The 22,414-nt window shown below is 36.0% G+C and overlaps 1 protein-coding gene across 1 annotated transcript in view; it reads left to right on the forward strand.

Moving 5' to 3' along the window:
- The first annotated feature begins 213 nt into the window (after positions 1 to 213).
- Positions 214 to 22,414, forward strand: part of pgm5 (phosphoglucomutase 5) — a 44,248-nt gene continuing 22,047 nt past the window's right edge. The window contains exons 1-7 of the mRNA XM_041233640.1: positions 214 to 331; positions 443 to 885; positions 5,289 to 5,451; positions 7,522 to 7,668; positions 8,601 to 8,726; positions 10,187 to 10,377; positions 10,714 to 10,868. Of these exons, the coding sequence (XP_041089574.1) occupies positions 628 to 885; positions 5,289 to 5,451; positions 7,522 to 7,668; positions 8,601 to 8,726; positions 10,187 to 10,377; positions 10,714 to 10,868 (1,040 nt within the window). The 5' untranslated portion in view covers positions 214 to 331; positions 443 to 627. The remainder of the gene's footprint in view (positions 332 to 442; positions 886 to 5,288; positions 5,452 to 7,521; positions 7,669 to 8,600; positions 8,727 to 10,186; positions 10,378 to 10,713; positions 10,869 to 22,414) is intronic.

Below are 22,414 nucleotides of genomic sequence, written 5' to 3' on the forward strand. Positions count from 1 at the left end.
CAGCGCAGACAGAGGTAACTGTTTATGCTGACAGCATTTGACTCTCTGGAACAAGTGTCGGTGCGTACAAAAAGCGTCCAATTACAACACTGGAAGAACACAATTCTGTCCGCTGGGTTATTTTTGACTTCAGTTGCAGCTGATTGCAAAGCTTTTTTGGCCCTCCCTGAATTTTTGACAGGCTCCTGCCCTTGTTCAAAGACTTATTTGAGGAAGTGAAGTTGTAAAACGAGGACTTGTCGGGATCATTTAGATCAGCAATAACAATAATAATTAAAAGAACTCGTTTCTGCCACAAAATTTTGTCTCCAGAACATTACTGTATAAACAAGTGAGATCCAGGGAAACCTATATTACATTTAATACTGCATGAGAAACCAAGGCGATTGGCATTAGCTGCATTGATCCCTTTTTTTTTTTTGTTTGTTTGTTTGTTTTCTAGGGGTTTCAAGTCTACTGAACAACGAACGCTGTACGTCGTGAACTCGGGATTCTTCGTTTTAACCCGAAGGATACAAATTTGCACGCGACATTATATTAAAGCTAACACGTAACCGAAGAAGAGTATACTCATTTGGTACCGTTAGGTAATCGTGAGTTGTATTGGGTAGGTTCTGAGGATAGACCATGGAGGTTTGCCCTATACCGGTTGTTACGGTCCAGACCGTTCCCTATGATGACCAGAGACCCGGCACCAATGGGCTGAGGAAGAAGACAATGGTTTTTGAGAGTAAGAGGAATTACCTGCAGAATTTCATCCAAAGTGTCCTCTCGTCCATCGACCTCCGGGACAGGCAGGGGTGCACTATGGTGGTAGGCAGTGACGGGAGGTACTTCAGCCGGACAGCAATTGAGGTTATTGTTCAAATGGCAGCTGCCAATGGGGTAAGCATCTATACGTATTTTAGTCTCAATATTTCTACATTTTATTTATGACATGTGGCCATTTTAAAACCTCTTCTCTTACAATAGATTTGCACCACTTTTTGCAATACTGTATAGCTTAAGGTTACTTAGCTATTATGAAACAAAGACATTTTTGGATTCTGTTTTTTTTTTTTTTTTTTTTTTTTTTTTTTTACGGTTTTGTGCCATTAGCATTTAGTTTTCCTTTATGAACAAAATGGTTAAAATGTGCACGGGGTGAATCTAACCCAATATGTCAAGTGTGATGTGGGTTTACTGGTGATGCTATTTCTTGTATATAGGTCTAAAATTTATTTGCAGTTTAAAAAAAAAAAAAAAAAAAAAGACATGTTTGACATTGGTAACATTCATTTTCATTTTATGGCATGATATCTTATACTGCACAAAGTACAAAACAATTGCTTTCCTTCCATTCAGGAAGCTACTTTCTATGCTATTTCACCTCAGCAGTGTCTTGGGGTCAAGGTATGTTGCTGGCTGCATGTCAGTCAAAAGGGGAAGCAGCTGGTTGGTTAATGATAGGATAAAAGGTGTTGGTGTTGGGACAATTTCACACTCCTGGTGAAATGACCAAGGAAATACAGAAGTACTTAACAGCAACAACAAAAAAAATGTTCTTTAAAGTAGAACCAGATAACAGGAAAATACATGCACTGTAACATGTGTTTATTTCAAAACTGCTCATTTGAAACCTATAAAACAAATAGAAGTTCACAATGGTAAGATTTGTGAAATGTTAGATACAGGTACACTTTACAGCTATGGCCAAAAGTTTTGCTTCACCCTATATAATTAATAATGAAAAATGTTACTTTAACATATTAAATTACATACTGCTTTGTAATTTTCCATATACTTAACAAAACTGACAACAAATTGTAAAATGTGACATTTCAAAATCTAACATGAAATACTGTACTACTATAATGGCTTCCGGTAGACTTTTGCAATATAATTTTGTACCATTTCTTTGATTACATGATTGTCTTACATATACTTAAATGAAAATTTATAATATATATATTATATATATATAGATATATATATATATATATATATATATATATAATAAAGTCTCAATCCTAAAATTATAGATGAGGCAAAACTTTTGGCCATAGCCGTACATTTAAAGTTTTTAAAGTGAAAAGACCAAGGGTATTTGTTAAGCTCGGTTCTTTACAGCACAATTCCTGGTTGGAGCCCAGTTGAAAGTGCTCTGATGTTTTTTTTTTTGTTTGTTTGTTTTTGATCAGGTGGCATTTTAAGGGTGTTTGTGAAATGTGTGAAATGTCTCAATCCAGTTACATGTAGTTAGGTGTCAAATCACAACAACACCATCACAATTGGCACAATCAGTGTCCCAGTGGCATAGAATTACAGTAGGTTGACATAGAGACGGAGGTACTGTACATTGGCTATGGAGAATAGAGAATCTCAAACATTTGCTGTGATGTATAGTGCATGGCATGTCTATATTAAATTTACAGTTAATCACACACCTTACAAAATTATTATTATTATTTTAATATTGTGAGATATGTCTAGAAGAAGTTATATATTTGTTTGTTAAATATGAATACAGGGTAACCTATGTAAGTTATGGTGTGGTGTGTTCCAATCATAGATGCCTTCAAGTTCATATTTATAGTGTTATATAACATAGTGCCAATAACTGTTCCCAATCATTTGTACAACAGATGCGAATTATTAAATAAATAAATGTTATTATGTTATAACATTTCACCACCACATTTCCTGCTTTACAAACTACATTACAAAAAATGGATGAACTAAACATTTAAATGGATGAACTAAAATTGGGCCAGTAAATCTTATAAAAAGTACACCCCACATGTGTATTTATAACCCTGCAGAGATAAGATAATAAAGGAAATATGATACATTATATTGTCCATTTAGGACTGCTGTCCTGTGTTTGGAGAGCTGGGAGATACTGTAACCCATACCACTTTAATTGCCTTTGTCCAAGTTTAAAGCATTTACATGACGCCATCCTTTGATTGTATAATTGATTCATTTTACAATTAAACTGAAAACTGAATTCATGACAGAGAACACAAAGAACTGTGGATTCATCAGAAAACTGTATGGCAGTCCTCAGTACTTAATTGCTTAATTGCTTAATTTCTTGACAGCCAATCACTGTGAAAAATGGCACAGTATTCAGAACACATTTTATAACACTTGTTACAAAATGCAGCGTTTCGAGTATGTTTGTGTGACTAGTAGCAGTCAATACTTTTTTTTGTAATTATTTTGTGATATATTAAGTAAATTTTGTATATTATCAGTGGTATTCAGCACTGACGTTTTGCATGAATATCACTTTATAAACAATTCAAAATGGTGAATTGCCATCTCGAATAATCCACAAATAAAACAGTGAATTATTGTCCTCAATTAACCATTTATTGTTGTTTGTCCCTTACGTAAGATTATCTTCTAGTATTAAAAGTAAACATGTAGCATATGGCGTGGAAGGAGTTAATACTTGCTATCTGCTAGGAAGTGTCAACAACTTGTAGCAGCTGGTACAGGAAATGACTGCTAATAACATTTCATCCAAAACAGTTACCTTGACTTACAGTTGTGACTGAACATCAGAGCTACCCTGATTTTCAGTTTATTGGGAAGCCTTCTTTCTCTTTAGCAAATTGCCTTAAGACAAAACGTAGGCATTGCTTAAACTATGAAAAGTAAACTCGTTTGAGACTTCCCAGTGTAGCTGCTGAACTTTGCCATCAAGTTTGGTCTGCATTTTCACACAGATTAAGATTGAATGGTGTTTTCTGAAGTAGCTGGACCAGGACAGCGATCCAGGGAGTTGAGGAATGCTTTGTAAGGATTGCTAAAGGATATCTGTGGAGCCTTATAAGGATGTTTCACAGATTCAATTACACTGCCCCCCACACACACTCACACACAAGTACCCTTTTCGTTTTAAATATGGCTTTCAGTATAGTGGCCCTGTGGTATTCATACTGTATTATGAGTTAATGTAATGGTTTAATTGTAAAGTATATGACTCTTTATAGATGGTTAGAGTATGTCAGGATAACAATGAACAAGTGCTGCTCTTGTAATCATTTGGCCCAAGTGAGGGTGGAGGGAGGATGAAGTAAGGTACATACTAATATTAGAAAGGAACGAAACTTACCAAACTTTATGAGTCATGTAAATGAAATGAGAAATAGATCTCAAATGAGGGGGGAGTCCTGAACATTCTTTGTCAATGAGCATGATTTGGTTTAAAAAAGAAAGTTACACATTCAGCACCTGGTGAATATGTGAGTGCTGTTTTAAACAATTTAAAAAAATGTCTCAAACAAGTAATAATAATAATAATAATAATAATAATAATAATAATAATAATAATATTACATTTAATCAATATTGTGTTCTTTATGTTGGGGTTTTGAAGTTAAGATATTGATTTTGGATCGATCAGCGGAGTAGCTTATTGTTTCCATGGATACCAATGCACTTGGGTTCAACCCCTGTTCTTCTTCCATGGAATTCCACAAACCAGTTCATAAAGCAGACAGGGCCTCTGTTTAAGGTCTTCGACTCAGGACACTCAGGACGCATAGCTGTTGCCACGGTCAATTATCTAGCATGTAATAAATGCTGCATTGAACATTAATTCTTAATTATTTTTTACTACTTGCTGAAATATAAGGGTAAAGTATAGGGATTACATGGCATGTCATTGATTGACAGTTGATCATCAGTCCTAATATATAACAGGTGAAGTTATATGGCAGTCACTATAGTAGGTTATTAACGGAAAAAAAAAAAAAAAAAAAAAAAAACCTCTTTTTCTTTAACTTTGGAAGTGTACGAATATAATTTGCCAATATTTGGTCACAAACAGCTTACAGTTGTCAGTGTAAAAATGTCTGCATTTTATAACCCAGATGTTGACTTTCCAATGTCATCATCATGAGTCATTCTGACCTGTGTGCTCCACGGGTCCTTGCTGTGACTCCCATAATTCCAGTAGTTTAACAGAGACATCCTTATAAAGGTTTACTGCAATTTATTTGCCTGTGATTATGAAGTTGCCCATGCTTTCCCCATGCCTACTCTGCTTTACCATGGTCAACCATTACAGTACATGTATTTGTAAATTGCCATGCTTTGATTTACCATGCTTTCACAATCATTTCATATGCTTTACTTCATTTTTCAATTTTTATGCCTTGGTATAATATAACCTGTGAATATGTCAGGTGGATTCAATGCAGTCTGTATTTGCACTGCAGCAGGTATCTAGTCACAGTGAGGGACACAGAGGGAAACTGAGTTGTACATGTTCTCTTTCCAATGCTGTTGTTCAGATCGGCCGTCTGGTTATTGGACACAATGGGATTCTGTCGACTCCAGCTGTCTCGTGTATTATTAGAAAGATAAAGGCCATCTGTGGAATCATTCTCACAGCCAGTCACAACCCCGGGGGACCAGGAGGGGATTTTGGGATCAAATTCAACGTGGCAAATGGAGGTGGGTGCCCTTGTTGAGTGGATACATGCATTACATTCATTCAAATGTCATCAGAATTCCAGGTAAACAGCATAGGCCTGCACTTACTGAAACATTTTAAAAATACCACTGGGATAGAAGTATATTACCAGCGTATTATATTGAAGTATTACCATTAGCTGACTGCAGCAAAGGCAAGGGATTTGGAACACACATTGCACAGCAGCCCTGAAATATTGCAGTATACCAGTACCGATGAAGTAGTGGAATGGGTTACTATTCTGGGGTCATTCGTACCATTGTGACACCATTGCTATGTGAATCAAAATGTTTCCACTGTGTCCACTACATTGCCATTGAATATCATGTGGTAAGGGTACTGATGCATCTTCTTCTGAGCTATGCCTTAACCGTATTTGTAGAATTTGTGGAATTGAAGAGTTCTTATACACGATATAGTCCTAGTGATTCTCAACTCCACAGTTTCCTGGTGGCCTCTTTATTTGAATTTATGTTTTTCACATAAAATAATATAAGCACACCAAGTACCACAGCCAAACCAAAGCACTATCAGCCCTTAAATTTTATTCTAAATCTAGCTCAGTGTTTGAAGTCCAAATCAAGCTATTGTGAGTCCCAGCAGCAGTTGACTGTGGGACTGAATTCTCCAGAAACCCCACAGAGGGCACATTTATCCAGATCCCTTCAGTCACACATCAGCCAAGACTGTAGAAACACCTGTTGTGACCTTCTCTGATCTTCAGGAGCAGGACATTCGTCACCTAATCTTTTACAGGCTGTTACTTAGGACTGCCATTAAAATATTTTGGTATGTAAGGAATTTCCCACCCTTTTTTTTAAACAGTGCCTTTATTTTGTTTGATGTTACTTTGATCAACAATTTAGGATGTGCCTATCATTTACCCTCTCTATCCTGCCTACTTACTTGATTAAGGCTTACTCCCTCATGTATTTACAACAAAGTCTATAAACCAAAGACTCTGCTGACACTTTAGCTTGTGAAATCAGCCAAAGCAGTGTCATAGTAAAACCTGTGTAACAAGAAATTTTGGGTCTGTTAAATGTAGGGGAAAAATCCCTCTGATAAACTTTCCAGCACTTTTAAGTTGACATGGTTTAAAATGTATTTTAAGAAAGAGGCAACATTGATCACAGAGTGATTTCTGTTACCAACGTCTTTGTACCCTGTCTGCTGTTACAGTGATTAATAGGATTAGTTGTCATTATACATATCTTATTACTTATGCAGCTAGAAGCTCCTTGTATTGTGATTCAGTACAGTCACAAGCTGCACCCAATCAGAGGGCAGAATAGTGTTCTAAAATTGCCATGTGTCAGTAGAGGTTCACTGAACCACTGGTCCAGAAATTACTGCATGTTCACCCTAAAACAAAAAAAATTCTGCAGTACAACAGGAATTGTAATTGTTAGAATCACTAAAGATTCAGTAGCTTCAAAGATAGTATCAGCACATAATTGCAAACTAATTAAAACGTTTTGGGAAATAATCCCTTCTTTAAAACCGATTCATGTAAGTGAGACAGGTTAGCAGCGAGACAGAGACACGGAGGCAAGAAACTGCAGTACAAGCAAAAATAACAAAAATGACACAAACTGTTCAGGCTGGGCAGAGCCATCACTGAACTTTTAAAGACAATACAGAGCCACAAAAACAACACCGGTTCAATCACCAAACTCCTCCCTTCAAATGGAGCCCTGGGCTCTCCTTTGATGGGATGTGGCTTCAGCCTAATTAATTAATATTTAGCATTTATCTAATTAATGCTCCAGCTACATTATCAAATATTTTTGGCATGGAGGAATTAACTCCATCCCTGCCAACCACCACCAAACACCAATAAATATAAATGGGCAGAGCTCTCGCTGTGCCACAGTAAGCAATGAGGAAATCCTTGAGCAAGCATACAACGTATCATCCTGTTCCTTTATTTCCTGTGGCTTTAAACAAATTACTTTAATGCTGCCACTACAATGCACTGCTCAATCCACAATTGACACTGTAACACATTTGTCAACATTTCCCTTGTGCCCACATTTCCCACCCGGCAGGTCCAGCCCCAGACACTGTAACAGATAAGATCCACCAGATCAGCAGGACGCTGGAAGAGTTTGCCATCTGCCCTGACCTCCGAATAGACCTCTCCAGGCTGGGCAGACAGGACTTTGACCTGGAAAACAAGTTTAAACCCTTCAGAGGTACTCTGCCTTTAAACATTTCCACTACATTTTCAAATGCATTGTAATGTTAGATCATTTTTTGCAAACTGAAGACACATGGTCCCATTTATCAAGGATGTATACTAGAGAATGGTTTTCACAGTACAGTAGAACCTCAGAATTACAAACTGACCGCTCAACCGAACACTCCACTTTTAGCCAGTATCATGCAACCATGTGTGCAATGCAACCAGAAAGGCAAAATTACTGTACCAACAAATGTACCCAGACAAAGTGAGGCAGAGTTCAAAGCAAGTACAGGCAATTTTACAGTGAACTTTTTAGTTTAAACAAAGCCCCTTTTTTTCAATCCAAAGGGGCTGAATGACTAGGCAAGCTGCACGAATGCATTTTGTTTAAAATAAAATAAAAACAAACATTACGTTAACTAATGTTTTCCTGGATGTTGAAATCTGTGTTTTTGCTAAGTTACACTTTAAAGCCCTTCAAATGCAAACAATAGGAGTATTGCATTACTGCGGTATTTTTGTATTATTTGCCAGATTAAGGGTGTAGATAGCAGGCGTACACATTTATTAAATCCATTTCAAACTCAGCTTCAGAGTTATGGTTATTTCAGACTTACGAACAACCTCCATTTGCAAGGTGTTCTTAACTCTGAGGTTCTACTATATCCTGTGAAAGCACGCCAGAAACTAAAAAAGATTAACTCTGATACGCTTGCCTTGAAAAAAAAAAATTAGTTTAGATGGCTGTAAATAACATACTGTAGTTTTGTAACATTGCCAGTTTTTTTCATGAAAACACTGCCAGTAAATTGAACCATAGAGTAAAAAGGTTTACTAAAAATGGAACACCACAAAAACCTAATGTTTTATTCATTATAGTTCTGTATCTTAAAAAGTCTCTATTTGGAACTAATAAATGTATATCAATCTATTTGGTTTCAGTGGAAATTGTGGATTCAGTGGATGTTTACCTCAACTTGCTTCGCAGTATTTTTGATTTCAGCGCTATCAAGGGACTCCTGACTGGGTCGGATCAACTGAAAATAAGAATAGATGCCATGAATGGAGGTAATCCAGGGAGCCTGTTAACATTTTTTTTTTTTTATCTTGCGAGACCTTTGTAGGGAAATAAATTTGACAAATGAATTTTTTTAATCAAAAATACTTTATATGCATAAAAGAAAATAATGTTAATACAATCATAAACATTAGATACAAGCAAGCAAAGCCGCACAGGCCACAGCATGAACCAATGTATACGTTTGTATCATAACACAGACGTCCGCTGAGTCAAATCAAAGAATCGACTGACAATTAAAAAAAAAGCATTATGTAGAAGTAAAGAAACTTATAATCAAATACATAATTAACACTTTATGCAGAATCTCCTACACCTTGTTTTAGTATAACTACAACTTACTGTATGTTTAGGATTTTTGGTTTTAACTGGTTAAACTGATTAAAGACCCAGTATCATAGTTTAACCTTCATAGTATTGTACATAAATTAGAAACAATTTTACCTAACCTGAAAAAGTTTTCATTCCTTGGTTTGCTGTTCACTTGTTTTGCTATTTTAGAGAGACCGCCTTCTGCAGGGTTACCTGTGTGAGTGGTTTGTGTATTTATTAATCAAAAAATAAAAATAAACAGAAATAAAATTACAGCCATCAAAATGCGACTTGAAATAACGTGACTTGTTTTAAAAAGTATGTGCATGAGCGGTCTGTGTCTGCAAACTAAAGACTGCAGGAGTCCATATTCATCTGCTCACCTAGAACTTAATTCAAGAGCTTCACCAGTCATTGAAATACTGCCGCGTTGTCAGTGGAACGACATTCAAGTGAAATGCTCTTCTATATCTTGCTGCCACACTGTACGGAAAGATTACTAGAATTTTAGAAAACTTTTCATAATTGTTTGATATTTTAATAGATTAAACATCTGTAAAGGTTAGCTCGAGTGAACTCTCGAGTGAGAATAATAAATAGGTTTATCCACTGACCATATTGCTGCCTGTCAGAAAGAATGAAGATGCTAATTCCAGGACTGAAGCCAAAGATGTAAATAATGTCACCAAGCTTCGGGGTACATTGGAGTTTCCTTAATCAGTACATAATTACAAAAAAGTACTGGAAGTTATTTCAACTGATTCAGGAAGCTAAGAAACAGCACAGGACTATCCAATACATTTTAAACATACTGTATTTTTAGAACTTGTAGACATGATACTGTCTCTTTAAGCTAACTGAGATCCAAAAAATGAACACCAAAGAATATCACTTATTTTGTGTTCTAAAAATATAAATTGTATTGATAAAAAAACTATATATATATATATATATATATATATATAATGGGTTTTGTTTCAGCTTTGTAAAAATGGTAAATATTTTTGGGAATGGTTTACATTAAGAAATCCAATCATTTTATTTGGATTTTATCACAGTGAAAACAATCTGTATTTGAAAAGGTTAAATGAAGTGTTTTTAGGTAACCTGACGTTGATACTTTGACACGTTGTTCCAGTGATGGGTCCCTATGTGAGAAGAATTCTGTGTGATGAGCTTGGAGCCCCTGCAAACTCGGCTGTTAACTGCATCCCCCTGGAGGACTTTGGAGGGCAGCACCCTGATCCCAACCCGACCTACGCTGCCTCTCTAGTGGAGGCCATGAAGGGAGGGGAGTTTGGCTTCGGAGCAGCTTTCGATGGAGACGGGGTAAACATTACTTACCATCGTCGCTGGTTCCAGATGGAAGGAAACTCATCTCACCATGTGAAATGCAATCTTTTTAGCTGTAATCTTGCTGTATTACTGCAGTTGTATTTCATGTAATTTGCAGTTACTTTATTCAATTTTCATTCTCTGTGCATCAACAGTACAAAAAACTGAGTGATTGCAGTTCTTTCTTTGGACAGTCCAAAAAAAAAAAAACAACTAGGCTTTGTATTGACTCTAGATTGAGTTTAGAACAAAAAAGAGTGCACCACAGCTGTGAACCACGCTTGCCTTTAAAGATATTATATTTAATATGCATTTTTCTCTTTCTTTTAGGATCGGTACATGATCCTTGGCCAGAATGGATTTTTTGTGAATCCCTCTGACTCAGTGGCCATTATTGCAGCCAATCTGCCATGTATTCCTTACTTCCAGCAGATGGGGGTTAGAGGATTTGCAAGGAGTATGCCTACCAGCACAGCCCTGGACAAGTAAGTGAATGGTCCCTGATTTAAAGTGTAGACAGCCCTGCTTATCTGAGATATTTCAACAGTAAAACACTGTCGCATTGTGATATTATACTGCAGGCTGTCAGAGGCTCATTATTCCTTACAGAATTTACTTTACTTAGACCTTACTTATGGAAATCCCAGACAGGGCAAAAGAGCAGACTGAACAACATTTATCATTATCTATCTATCTATCTATCTATCTATCTATCTATCTATCTATCTATCTATCTATCTATCTATCTATACTTTTTCTGAAAACCAACAGTACTTGTTATAGGTCTGTGTATATATGTTACATAAGTACTATATTTAACCACTTATAATGGATCCATAAACAAAAGTGTTATTATATGTATGCACTGTTTGTGCCTTCAGTCATGTTTTTTTTCTTTTCAGTATGAGTTACAGTACAAGGCCACATTAGCGGTCCCAGAGCCTTCAGGGGATATATCATAACTAATGATAATCTCAAAAACACATATGGAAGTGTTACAAATTACATACAGCTACAGAAACGCTAACGCCAGATAATCCATGTGGTGGTCTTATGTGGAAGACAGTGTGTTTCAATGTTTGTGATGCTTAATAAAATACAAAAAGCGAAGGAACCCCTCCAGTTCTAGTCGCTAATGATAAATGAAATTAGCTAGCAAGCCGAACATTTCCCCAGCTATTAACATAAATGTTTCCTGCCCTGTTTTTTTATTTCTGTGTAGACATACTGGAAACCTACAGCATGGGGTATTGGCCTACAAATGTATTAATAATAGATCTGTTACTATACATTCAGGCAACTAGCAGCCTGTTGCAATTGTGGATGCTGGTCACTAGTTTGTTGTTTGATGTCCTGCATGGTTGCTGTTAGGGAAGTCTTCCCACATCGGACAATCACATACTTGCAGGTAAGAGTATCACATCCTATTGACACTCTTCTGACACCAGCTTTCCTTATCAGAAACAGTGTTCTGTGCTTCCATCTAGCCAGTAAAGTGTTGCATGTAATCCAAATTATTACTCTTTAGTGAGGTGCGTTATGCAGTAAAGCTATTTGCAAAAAAAAAGTTTTAAAAGTATTTCAATTTACATATATAACAATTGTAAAACAATTAATTCTGACTTTTATTCAGATTTTTCCTTGATGTGTTTGTGGGTGGTGTGGTATGGTATGGATGCGCAGACACAGCCCTGTCTGACAGTTTCACAGAGGAAGCTTCCTTCTCAAGGACACTATTTATCTCTTTCTCATTCCATACATACTCCAGAAATACTCATAGCTTTTCCATTCCAAACATTCGCTCAAAACCACAAAAGCATTCTATTTAAAGAAGTTTTTTTAGGCTCCCGAGTGGCACATCCAGTCAAGGCACTCAGGATGCGTCCTATAGCTTGGAGATCGCTGATTCGAATTTAAGTTATGCCAGTGCTGACCGTGGACGGGAGTTCCCAGGTGACGGCGCACAATTGGCAAAGTGCTGCCCAGACGAGGGTAGGGGTTAGGTCAGCTGGGGAGTCCTTGGCTCACCGCACACCAGCAACCCCTGTGGCTGGCCAGGCGCCTGCAGACAATTCGAAACTGAGTGGTCCTCCGACGCTGTACGTTCTGAATATGGCTGCATGGCGGGCTTGAAAAGCAAAAAAAAAGTGGACGGCTGACGGCGAGTGCTCATCTTCGTCTCTTCCAAAATTGGGAGAAAATTAGAGTATGAATAAAAATAATTGTTAAAAAAAAAAATCTTTACAGAAGGAGATCACCTATTACAGTTTCTTTTTCAGCTTTTTAACAGTGATAAAGGACATTATAAACACTGGTGTACTGTAATAACAAGTTTTGTACAGTAGAACCATTACAGTTTCATACAGCTCTCTGGTATGGCTTTAATGCTGTAAATTACATGTAATACAGTACATTTAGCATTTACTCCAGTGTGAAGCTTGAAGTTACAAAATGTTAATATCATGAATGGACCTCAGCTAGTCGTGACTTGGACAAACTTTGCTTAGGGAGTAATTTTGCATGTCAGTTGAGAGAATTAAAAAATAATAATGATTTTCGCGTCTTTCTATCTTTTTTCACCTTAATGTCAGATAGAATAACACACAGAGCATTATTTGGATGGCTTCCACCAAACTTCTAGTAAATGGAAATGAGAACTTTTGTATTGTAGCACATACCTGTGGATCTGATAATGTGGCTCCCGATTAAAAACATGGGTCCTTGGGGTACTTAAACATATAGAAACACATAAACAGATTCTTTTGTAGAATTGAAAGTGGCTTGCTAACCCTATGGTTAGATTTATTACTGATTTTATGACATTTGCCCCAAATGCAGCACCTTTTTTTAAAAGCTAAGATGTCCCAAATCAGTGAAATGGTTTTCATCTTCCTGTCATTTCCACCTGAAATCAGCCAGTAACGTAGATACAAAAAGTGAGATGGTGGCAGACAGAGATTTATTCAGCGAAGGGGCAAGCGAAATGCAGAGTGAAGTCATTTTATATTTTTCCAAGATCGGTTATTTTGTAGAGCATAATGTTTAGTACAATACCTGAGGTACTGGTACTTTTCATAACCTCTGCATTACAGGATTCCGTTTTTAAGCCATCGAATTCACAATCAATACATTGAAAAAAAAAAAAAAATTTTAAACTTACCTTAATACCTACCTCATGGTGTGCAGGTTGAGTCATGCAGTTAGGAGAGTTTAGGTCTAACTCCTAGCTGTAAATCACCTGCAAAATATGTGTTGGGAATTTCAAAGGGAGCATCGCATTGGCTGTGCTGGTCCCGCAGGTTAGGTAGGCAAAATCAACAGAGTCTGAGTAACCTCACCTGCAGGGCTTACCACTGTGGTTAAGTTTACAGCAAACTTGAGGACCAAGAATGGGACTTTGATTATCTTGAATTGAGATGTTGTCATACCATTATGATACTATATTTTTCTAGATTTTGGAAAAGTGCCATGCCCAAAATGAAGCAATATCAGGCGAAGAAACTGAAGAATCGTCATCTTACTGAGACAAATCTGTGTTGTTTAAAGTTCACTTTAAATATAGCCTGCGCTAAGAGCAATATTGACAAAACATTAGGTACATACTGCATGGTACAGTACCTGAGAACAAAAATACACATGAGAACCGGAATCTACTGTAGCTGTAATAGCAGTAGCATGAACCAACTGGGTATGCATATCATTTTCCTTTTCTTTTTTTGGCTAAATGTTGTATTTTTTATGAATGCATGCATGTTTAAGAAAACAATTCTGAACACACTAAAGCTTTTTATTTGAAGTTAATCTTTAATCATTATAGAAAGTGCTACCAGAACCATTTCAAACCTATCTAGCAGAGGTAGACCAAATGTCAGATTTGCTCTCCCAGTGGCAAAGTGAAAATAAATGACTTGCTGTTTTCTAGAAAAAAAAGGTAGTAATCACACCAATTTCACACTAGTGCTATTGCTATTCAGTTGATATTTCATTGATTGAAGGTGGATTGTTCTATATTTTCACCTTTTCTTCCAAATAACATTCTTGTGAGGGGCAATGTGTAATATATATGTTATGGAATATGATGTTATATACTGATAGTTATTGTGTTTCGTTTTCTTGTACATAAAGCCTTCATAATGTATCCCTGATTTGAAAAAAAAAAAAGACAGAGGTAATAGTAATAATTGTGATAAGTAATAGGTAAAATATCTGCTCACCGTGTTTTGTGTAGTATTAGTCCGTTTTTGTTTATCTCTTTTGTTTTGGCGAATGTGCCGTGTCCTGTGTATTTTTGTTCGTTACAACCTTCAAAGAGTGATAAAAACTAACAAACACAAGATGAGCCAACTATATATGGAGGAAATATTACATTCAAATTCAGTATGGTCTTTTTTTAATCTATTGTGAATACTGCAGCTGTTTAACTCTACATTAATCCTTTTGGTATTTTCCCCTTGGTAGAGTTGCCGCACTGCAGATAATTAAATTAAGCACCAGTCTGTTGTTTCCAGCCACAAATTGTTTGCGTTTGGTTTAATTACCTCTTACTAAGGGTTCTGATTTTCATATTTATTTTTTGCTGGCAAACAGGTGAATAGATCTTATTTGTCACTAAAATTATTAAAGTATTAATGCTTATACCATCATTATTCTGAAAGCTTTTATTTGTGTGAGTGGATTTCAGTGGATTAAGTGGATATGGTTCTCTTTAATTGTTTAAAAGCATGTGTGCATAGAAAAACCTCTGATTCTCCCATATGACCCACATGCCATGTGTGTTTTCAGGCAATAGTCTGACCCTGGACTGCGACCCAGTTTTCCTATAATAAAACTGTTTGTCAGCACAGTTTTGCTAGGAAAGTTGTGGTAATTAAAGACTGCATCACTTATATTCGAGCTGGCAGTGGTTAAGGAAATGATCTAATTCCTGCCTTTCTCAACAGACTTTCTATGTCATGTCATGTTACTTACTGTATGTTCCCAACAGTTTAAAGTAAGTCGCACACAGACATGTACTGTTACTTTATCTTTATAGTGAAAAGAAAGATGCAAGTGTAATAGAAATGTTGCAGTCAGCACTCGGGGTACGATATAAGAAAATGATGGGGAATCGTACTTACATAGTGTAAAGTCATTTAAATGTAAATCTAATATTTAATTGTTTGTATAGTGCTTTACAATTCTATAATATAGCGTCACTGTTAACAAGGCAAGTTATCTCGGTGGTAATGACCACTACATCGGAAATTGATGCTTATTTTGTAATTATAGCTTGAACAGGAGTTTTACTGTGTCTTTAAAATCAAAAGTTGTTTTATATACTAAAAACAAATAACAAATGACTCTAGAGTGTAACTTGCATCTCAGGGTTCTGGAGATCTCTTTTTTTGTGTACAGAATTAATGTGTTATGACTCTCCTTTAGCAAATAAACCAATATAATGTACAGTATCTACTATTTATGGTTAGATAAATTGTATTATATTAACACAGCATAACAGGAGACCACGAATGCCTGAACTTTGTGTTGATAGAAACCATCTGCACTCACTGGTGGATTTGGGATAGAGCCAGTTGTAAAAGTAGTTGGAAATACATACTGGAACACAGTTGGAATATAACACAATGGTTACATAGTGTTTTTTAAAAGAGGCTCCTTTTGATGTATTGGAAATATGTAATAAACTGTACATATACACACACAGAACAAGTACGCTAGCAACATACGTCACCTACGACAACTATACATATTTTATATACCAAGGATAAGGGACAGCTGGTGACAGGGAAAGATACCAGAAAGGTCTGTTCTGGTTTTTCGATTTCAAAACACGATTTTGACTTTTGCATGGGCCATTACTGGTGCAACTATCCATGTACAGTATTCAAATATTTTACGTACAGATACAATATACAGTAGAATCTTGTAATCTTGTCTTAAAAACCATCAATTTTATTTATCTCCACTTAAAACATGCCTTGTTGGTTATTATTATTTATTTCTTATCAGACGCCCTTATCCAGGGCAGACAACTGTTACAAAGTATCACAATACAATGTAAAATATCACATTACAAGTTATCACATTATAAAATGTCACATTACAGAATATCATAATACAGATACAAGCAGTTATGAAAGTACAATAAGATCAAATTCAAGAAAGAGCAAAACAAATAATACATTAAATTATAGGTAAGAGTGAGTTCGACTAAGAGAAGTTAAAACATAGTTAATAGTTGCTTATATGAGTAGAGTCCAGTAAGAACAGGTAGTAAGTATGATAAATGGATGAGAATGATTTCAAATAAGAGCAGTTATAAAAACCAATCCATATTTCAGTAGGGTGTGCTGTCCACTGTTTATTTATTGTTGTTAATATTTTTTAAATGTTACTTTATTTTTATTTTTTTTAAATTCAGAACTGGTGAGTACCAAAATCTTCAGTGATTTTGGCACATCACCAGATTCTGGCATCCCTTTGAGGTCAAAATGAATTGGAATAATGATAAGGTATTGTCAACTTTAAATAGAAACACTTTATATACAAAACAAATCAAAAGGCAATGTTCTTTATGTAATGGCCAGTGCTTTATCGATATACAATATGGCTATCTTAACAGAAGCTGGCTTATTTATTTCTTGTTTTTCAATCACAATACTGTAAACAGTGTATATTCTAAAGGTGCAATTTTTAAAATGTGTTATGTGAAGAATAATTGTGGTGCATTGCTACTATTTACCGTTTTCTCAGATTTTTGTAATTTCTATACCAGGAAACAAAAACTACAGATACTTGGTTAATTTCTTCCCAAGGTCTGCTCTGACAAAAAATATTTTTTATTTAAGTGCAGCCTCAACAGCACTGTGCAAATAGTCATGTTTTCTTTTGTTGATACAAAGGGCCTGGCTATTGTCTGACTATTTTTTTGAAGTTTAAACATCTGTTGAATTTCTCTCTTGACTAATCTTTGTTGTCAAAGCGTAATCAAGTTAGCGATGAAAGTCTAATTGTGTAATATGCAAAAGATTACAACACGCTAAATACAAACAAAGAAAATCAATAAGTTGCGGGCATGGTCAGATAGAGAGGAAAAGTGCTGTTGAAGAACTGAAATAGAACAGTATGAGGGAAAAGTTCTGACAGCTTCTAAATTGCCTGGATCTGGCTAGAAAGCTTGTTTGGGTAGCACAGTATTGAGGAGGAAACATCTGCTTCAGAAGCAGGCAGTTCTGTTTATATTCAGGTGGGATAAGAACACAACCCTGCTTATGTTGGTAACAGCGCCAAACTATTGTTTTTAGCAAATTTGCACTATTGAAAACAACAGGGTCTCAATAGGTCTGAAATGCTGTTGGATCTAAACCCTTTTTAATCCCTAAATAGAACTTTCCCAAGTGTTTTACATATTTATTTCAGACAGAATTGAGTATGATACTTGCATACACAGTTAGATCTTGGATTTTCTTAACCTTGTGAATGAATTGTAATCTAAACATGTCTGTGTGTGTGTGTGTGTGTGTGTGTGTGTGTGTATATATATATATATATATATATATATATATATATATATATATATATATATATATATATATATAGTTATTATATAGTTGTATATATCTAGGATACAGAACGTTTTATCGAAGTTTAAAGTTAACGATTATTTCGAGGGATACAGAAAGCAAACTGCTTCTCAGAATTTAAATAGCAACTTTTGTAAACTGGTTCTGTGTTTGTTATTTTTTTGTTTTTAAGTTTAAGTTTTCTTCTGTAGTGAAACTTTTTTTTTTTGTATGTGAGACAAGGCAAAAATGTAGTGGTCTCAGCAAATGCTCTGAAGACAGATTTTTTTTATTTTTAGCAGGGTTGAAAAATAGTTTTTCTGTCGGTTGTTCCATTCTAGCACAATTACATACATTTTTCTTAACTTGGATAATGATGGTTACTCCATTATAGCACAGTCACATTGAATAAATTACTGTATCACAAAAGTATACTTCTCCCATAACAATCTCTCCTCCCAGCAATAGATAATTAGTGTTAAATTGTCCTTAGTAAGCCAGTAATTTATCTGCAAGAAAATCTTAAAATGATCAACTGATTACAGAAACAACCTTTAAAGCACATATGAAACGATGCAGTTTTAACTGCATATGGAGCTTCAGACAACAACATGCAACAATAGGCCCTTTGGGAACACAGTGCTTGGAAAACATCCTCCTGATCAGCTCCCACAAGAACCCAGTTTGCAATTAGGAAGGGCTCGAGATTACAGCTTTTGGCTGTGCTGCACAATTGTTAAAACATATGAAGTCGTTAACCCCCTTTGGCTTCAAAGACCCAGTTGGATATTGCTAAAAAGTTGTTCACATCGTTATATTATAAATCCCGTAGTTGGTAGAATGAGATGTACAGGATTGATGGTTTTGAATGTAACGTACCTGCGGTTTATACTTTTAAGGGTTTGTTTTTCCAGCAAAGACTACTGGTATTTAATAAATACCAAGTAAATGCTGTGTTCTAAAACAAGTATGGGTATTATTGTTTATGGGTGGTTTATTAGAGGGATAAAACCCTCCAAGGTTTCATTGTGAGCAAATAATTTTCCCTGAGGTTAGCAAGTGAATGAGGCAAGTTTGTTCTGTTTGACCCAAGGATAAATGATCAGAACATATTTTAAGTTGTATCAATACCCTTTATCTTCCCCTTGTTTCAGAAGATGCAGCTTCCTTCTATGGGGTGTTTACCTAGTTGCTAGGCATCCTTTCCCTGCACGTCATTCGCACATCTTAACAACTGCCTAAATAAAACATTGTTTGGCGTCATAAAGATGTGGGGAACAGCATTGCTATTTGCAAGCTGATTGGCTGAGGATATAATTCCTTTTACATTGCCTGTTATTGCTGTATGTAGAAGACAGTTTAAAAAGTTACTTAAGGGTCCATGTTTTAATTTAGGACCGTAAATTTTATAGAAATCTTTTTTTTAAAGCTTCAATTCTGACTAAATTATTTTTTGGTGTCAGTGATATTACTAATTGTTAAGTAAATCAAGATATTTGATGTGTACTTCGATTAGAGCTTCCTGCTGGTTTGTTGGAAACGTTATTGCACAGGACCGTTTATACTGTGGTCTGCGCCAAACTGACATATTTGCCATTTTGTTACTGCCAAGAGCAATGGGGGAGTGTTGTTGCAATTGAAACTAGTTTTCTGACGCTATTAAATGAGTTATGTGCAGAATATGGTGTTCTGTCATTATCTACTCGTTTAACAGATCTAAAGATGTATATCTGAGGTTCTGCAGTTGTTGACTTCATTAAAAAGTGGCATAAATCATTTTTGGATATGGTCTGTTAAGATGTTTTGAGCTGATATTGATGTTTAGTTATAACTGCACCTCTTCTCATAGCTCCCTATAGCCATATATTTAGGTCTTCTGGTTTTTTTTTTATGTAAAATTGTTTGATGCCCAAAATTCTGTGTTTATTGGGGCTTTAATTTTTTCATATTGTCCAAAAAGTTATTTTTTGCTACTGCAAAGCGCTGTGCTGTTCTCTAGTTTGTTGAGACATCCTGTGAGCTGCTCTAGTCAAATAACCAAACAGATGGGAATCACAGTGTGTTCTGTACCTCTGCAACACACATGAAAGTGCCAAGAGAACACAAAATAAGCTGTAGTCTCTACTTTATTCTATTTTCAGGGTGTTTTAACAGTATTTATTGATTAAACCTAAAATGAGTAACTCTGCATATAATAAGATGTAGGACAACTTAAGGTTTAGTAGAGTGGTTAGTGATAGCGTCATCTAGTGCATTGCTATCGTGTAGTCGCACTAGCTTGATTCCCAGTAGCATGGCACTAGGTTTAATTTTTTTTTTATGTTTATAAATGTTAAACAAATGGAAATCTAATATATTAATGAGATCACAAAATGTACCCAAACTAGTTCATATTTGATAAACTAAAAAAAGGTGTATCACTTATTAATGTCATTCAGTCTTTACAATCCTGCATTGTGAGCTGGAGAACAGAACCCTTCTCTGAACATTTGATTTGACTTGCAAATAAATAGCTACTTAAAAACTTTGAATCCTAAGAAAAGCCAAGAAGAAACCAAACCCCTATGTATTCTGTGTATAACATTTCCTTGTCTTCAAAATGTAATAGGTCATAATGAAAGAGGATATTGCACTATATAGCATTACCAATCATGGAATAACGATGCTTCGAGGTCTGTTCTGAACTCTGTTGGTGTGAGATTAGCTGGCCCGTTACTTATTTTGGCCTGTAGTCAGAAAACATAAACAAAATGTCTAAGGTCACAATTTCCATTCCTTTTTAATATGCCAAGATTCAGCAGAACCACAGCCCCTAATGTGTAACAGCAACACACACACACACACACACACACACACACAAACTATTCATATTTGGCAATGGGCTGAAAATCATTTAACTTTTACTTTCAGACACGTATTGGAACCAGATCATTCTTTTAGTTTTCTTGATAGGCCTGAATAGGCGTGGAACCAACTTCTGTGTTGTCGATGTTCATTGGGGCATTATTACCTGTATACACACTACACACGATTCCTGAAGGAGAAGGGATAGTCCTAAGATCAGTCTTAGACATTGTGTTTAAAACCTGGTCTAACTTCTGGTATTGGAATACAACAAAAAAATGAGTGACAGACGTTTTCAGTGTTTGTAACTGCAACACGATATTAAATTATTTTATTTTATTCAGGGCACATCAGGATGCATCTGCACATCAAGTCTATGATTGTCACTGATATTGCTGCCTAGAGTGATGGCACAATAACACAAGAAAGGTTTTAACATAGCCATGCCATACAACAGTTGCCACCATACAAAGTTGTCAGATGATGTAATACTAATTTTGGGAAGGTGTTCTCAGCATTGACAAACCAGTGATTGTTCATCATTTCAAATACAACTGATCCCCTCAGACTGAAACAGAAAATGAGATACAAAGTGATTCTAAACAAGAAGATGAATACATTCATTAAGATAACTTTAATATTTTGTACCAGTATCATTTTGCTTTTTAACTTCAGTTTAAAAAAAAAAAAAAAATCTTAATTTTCTGCAAGTTCATATGCTGTAGGCTACAGTATTCCTCCCAGGCTTTCTTTGTGTTGTCTCTTAAGCTGTATCATTATGGAAAACAAAGCTAATACCTGTGCTGCATTGCGTGGTTGTCTTTGGTGTTCAGTTTGTAGCCATTTACCAAGCATACTTCTGTATTAAAACATAAACACAATCTTATGCTTTTACTGAAGTATGTTTTTTTTTTTTTTGCTTGCTGTACTACAGGTTTTTGTACCATGTTCTATATTGGCTGCACCACATTCAAGGAATGGACCGCATCACAGCACTAAATCTTGGCTTTAGTTAATTCCATTAGAGTATGTGGCACTGTCTCAGAAACATTTGCCAAACCCAGTGATGGTTAGTTTCCTTTGTTCTCTGCTTTCGCCTTATTAAGTAATTGTATGAGTACAGCAAGTGTTTCACATCCTGGTAATGTCTGGGGTCCTACTTTTTGTATAGGGGTGTGTGTGTGGTGGTGGTGGGTGTGTGGGGGGGGGGGGGGGGGGTGGTGGTGGTGTGGGTGTGTGTGGGGGGGGGGGGGGGGGTGGTGGGGTGTGTGTGTGTGTGTGTGTGTGTGTGTGTGTATAGGTTGGGCCACCCCAGGGTGGGGTGGGGTGGGGGGTGGAGTGCAGGTAATATGTGATCCATTATTACAAAAACAGTCAGTTGTCACATTGGTCGTTATTAATTGTTCGTGAAAATCAATGAACGCATTTGTATACTTGTGATTGAACATACATTGTTATAAAATGTTTGCCAGCCTTTTTAAAAGTAAACAGAAAGCGTTCCAATTAAGCAAAACACAGCAGATATGTATCTAATAGTGTAGAGAAATATACTACTGCATCTGGTACTATGTGACTGTTTGTGTACTGATTGGGCACAAATTAAATATATGTGTTGAAATAGCATCTAA

This window comes from Polyodon spathula, chromosome 2 (assembly GCF_017654505.1).
Source record: "Polyodon spathula isolate WHYD16114869_AA chromosome 2, ASM1765450v1, whole genome shotgun sequence".
Taxonomy (NCBI): Eukaryota; Metazoa; Chordata; class Actinopteri; order Acipenseriformes; family Polyodontidae; genus Polyodon; species Polyodon spathula.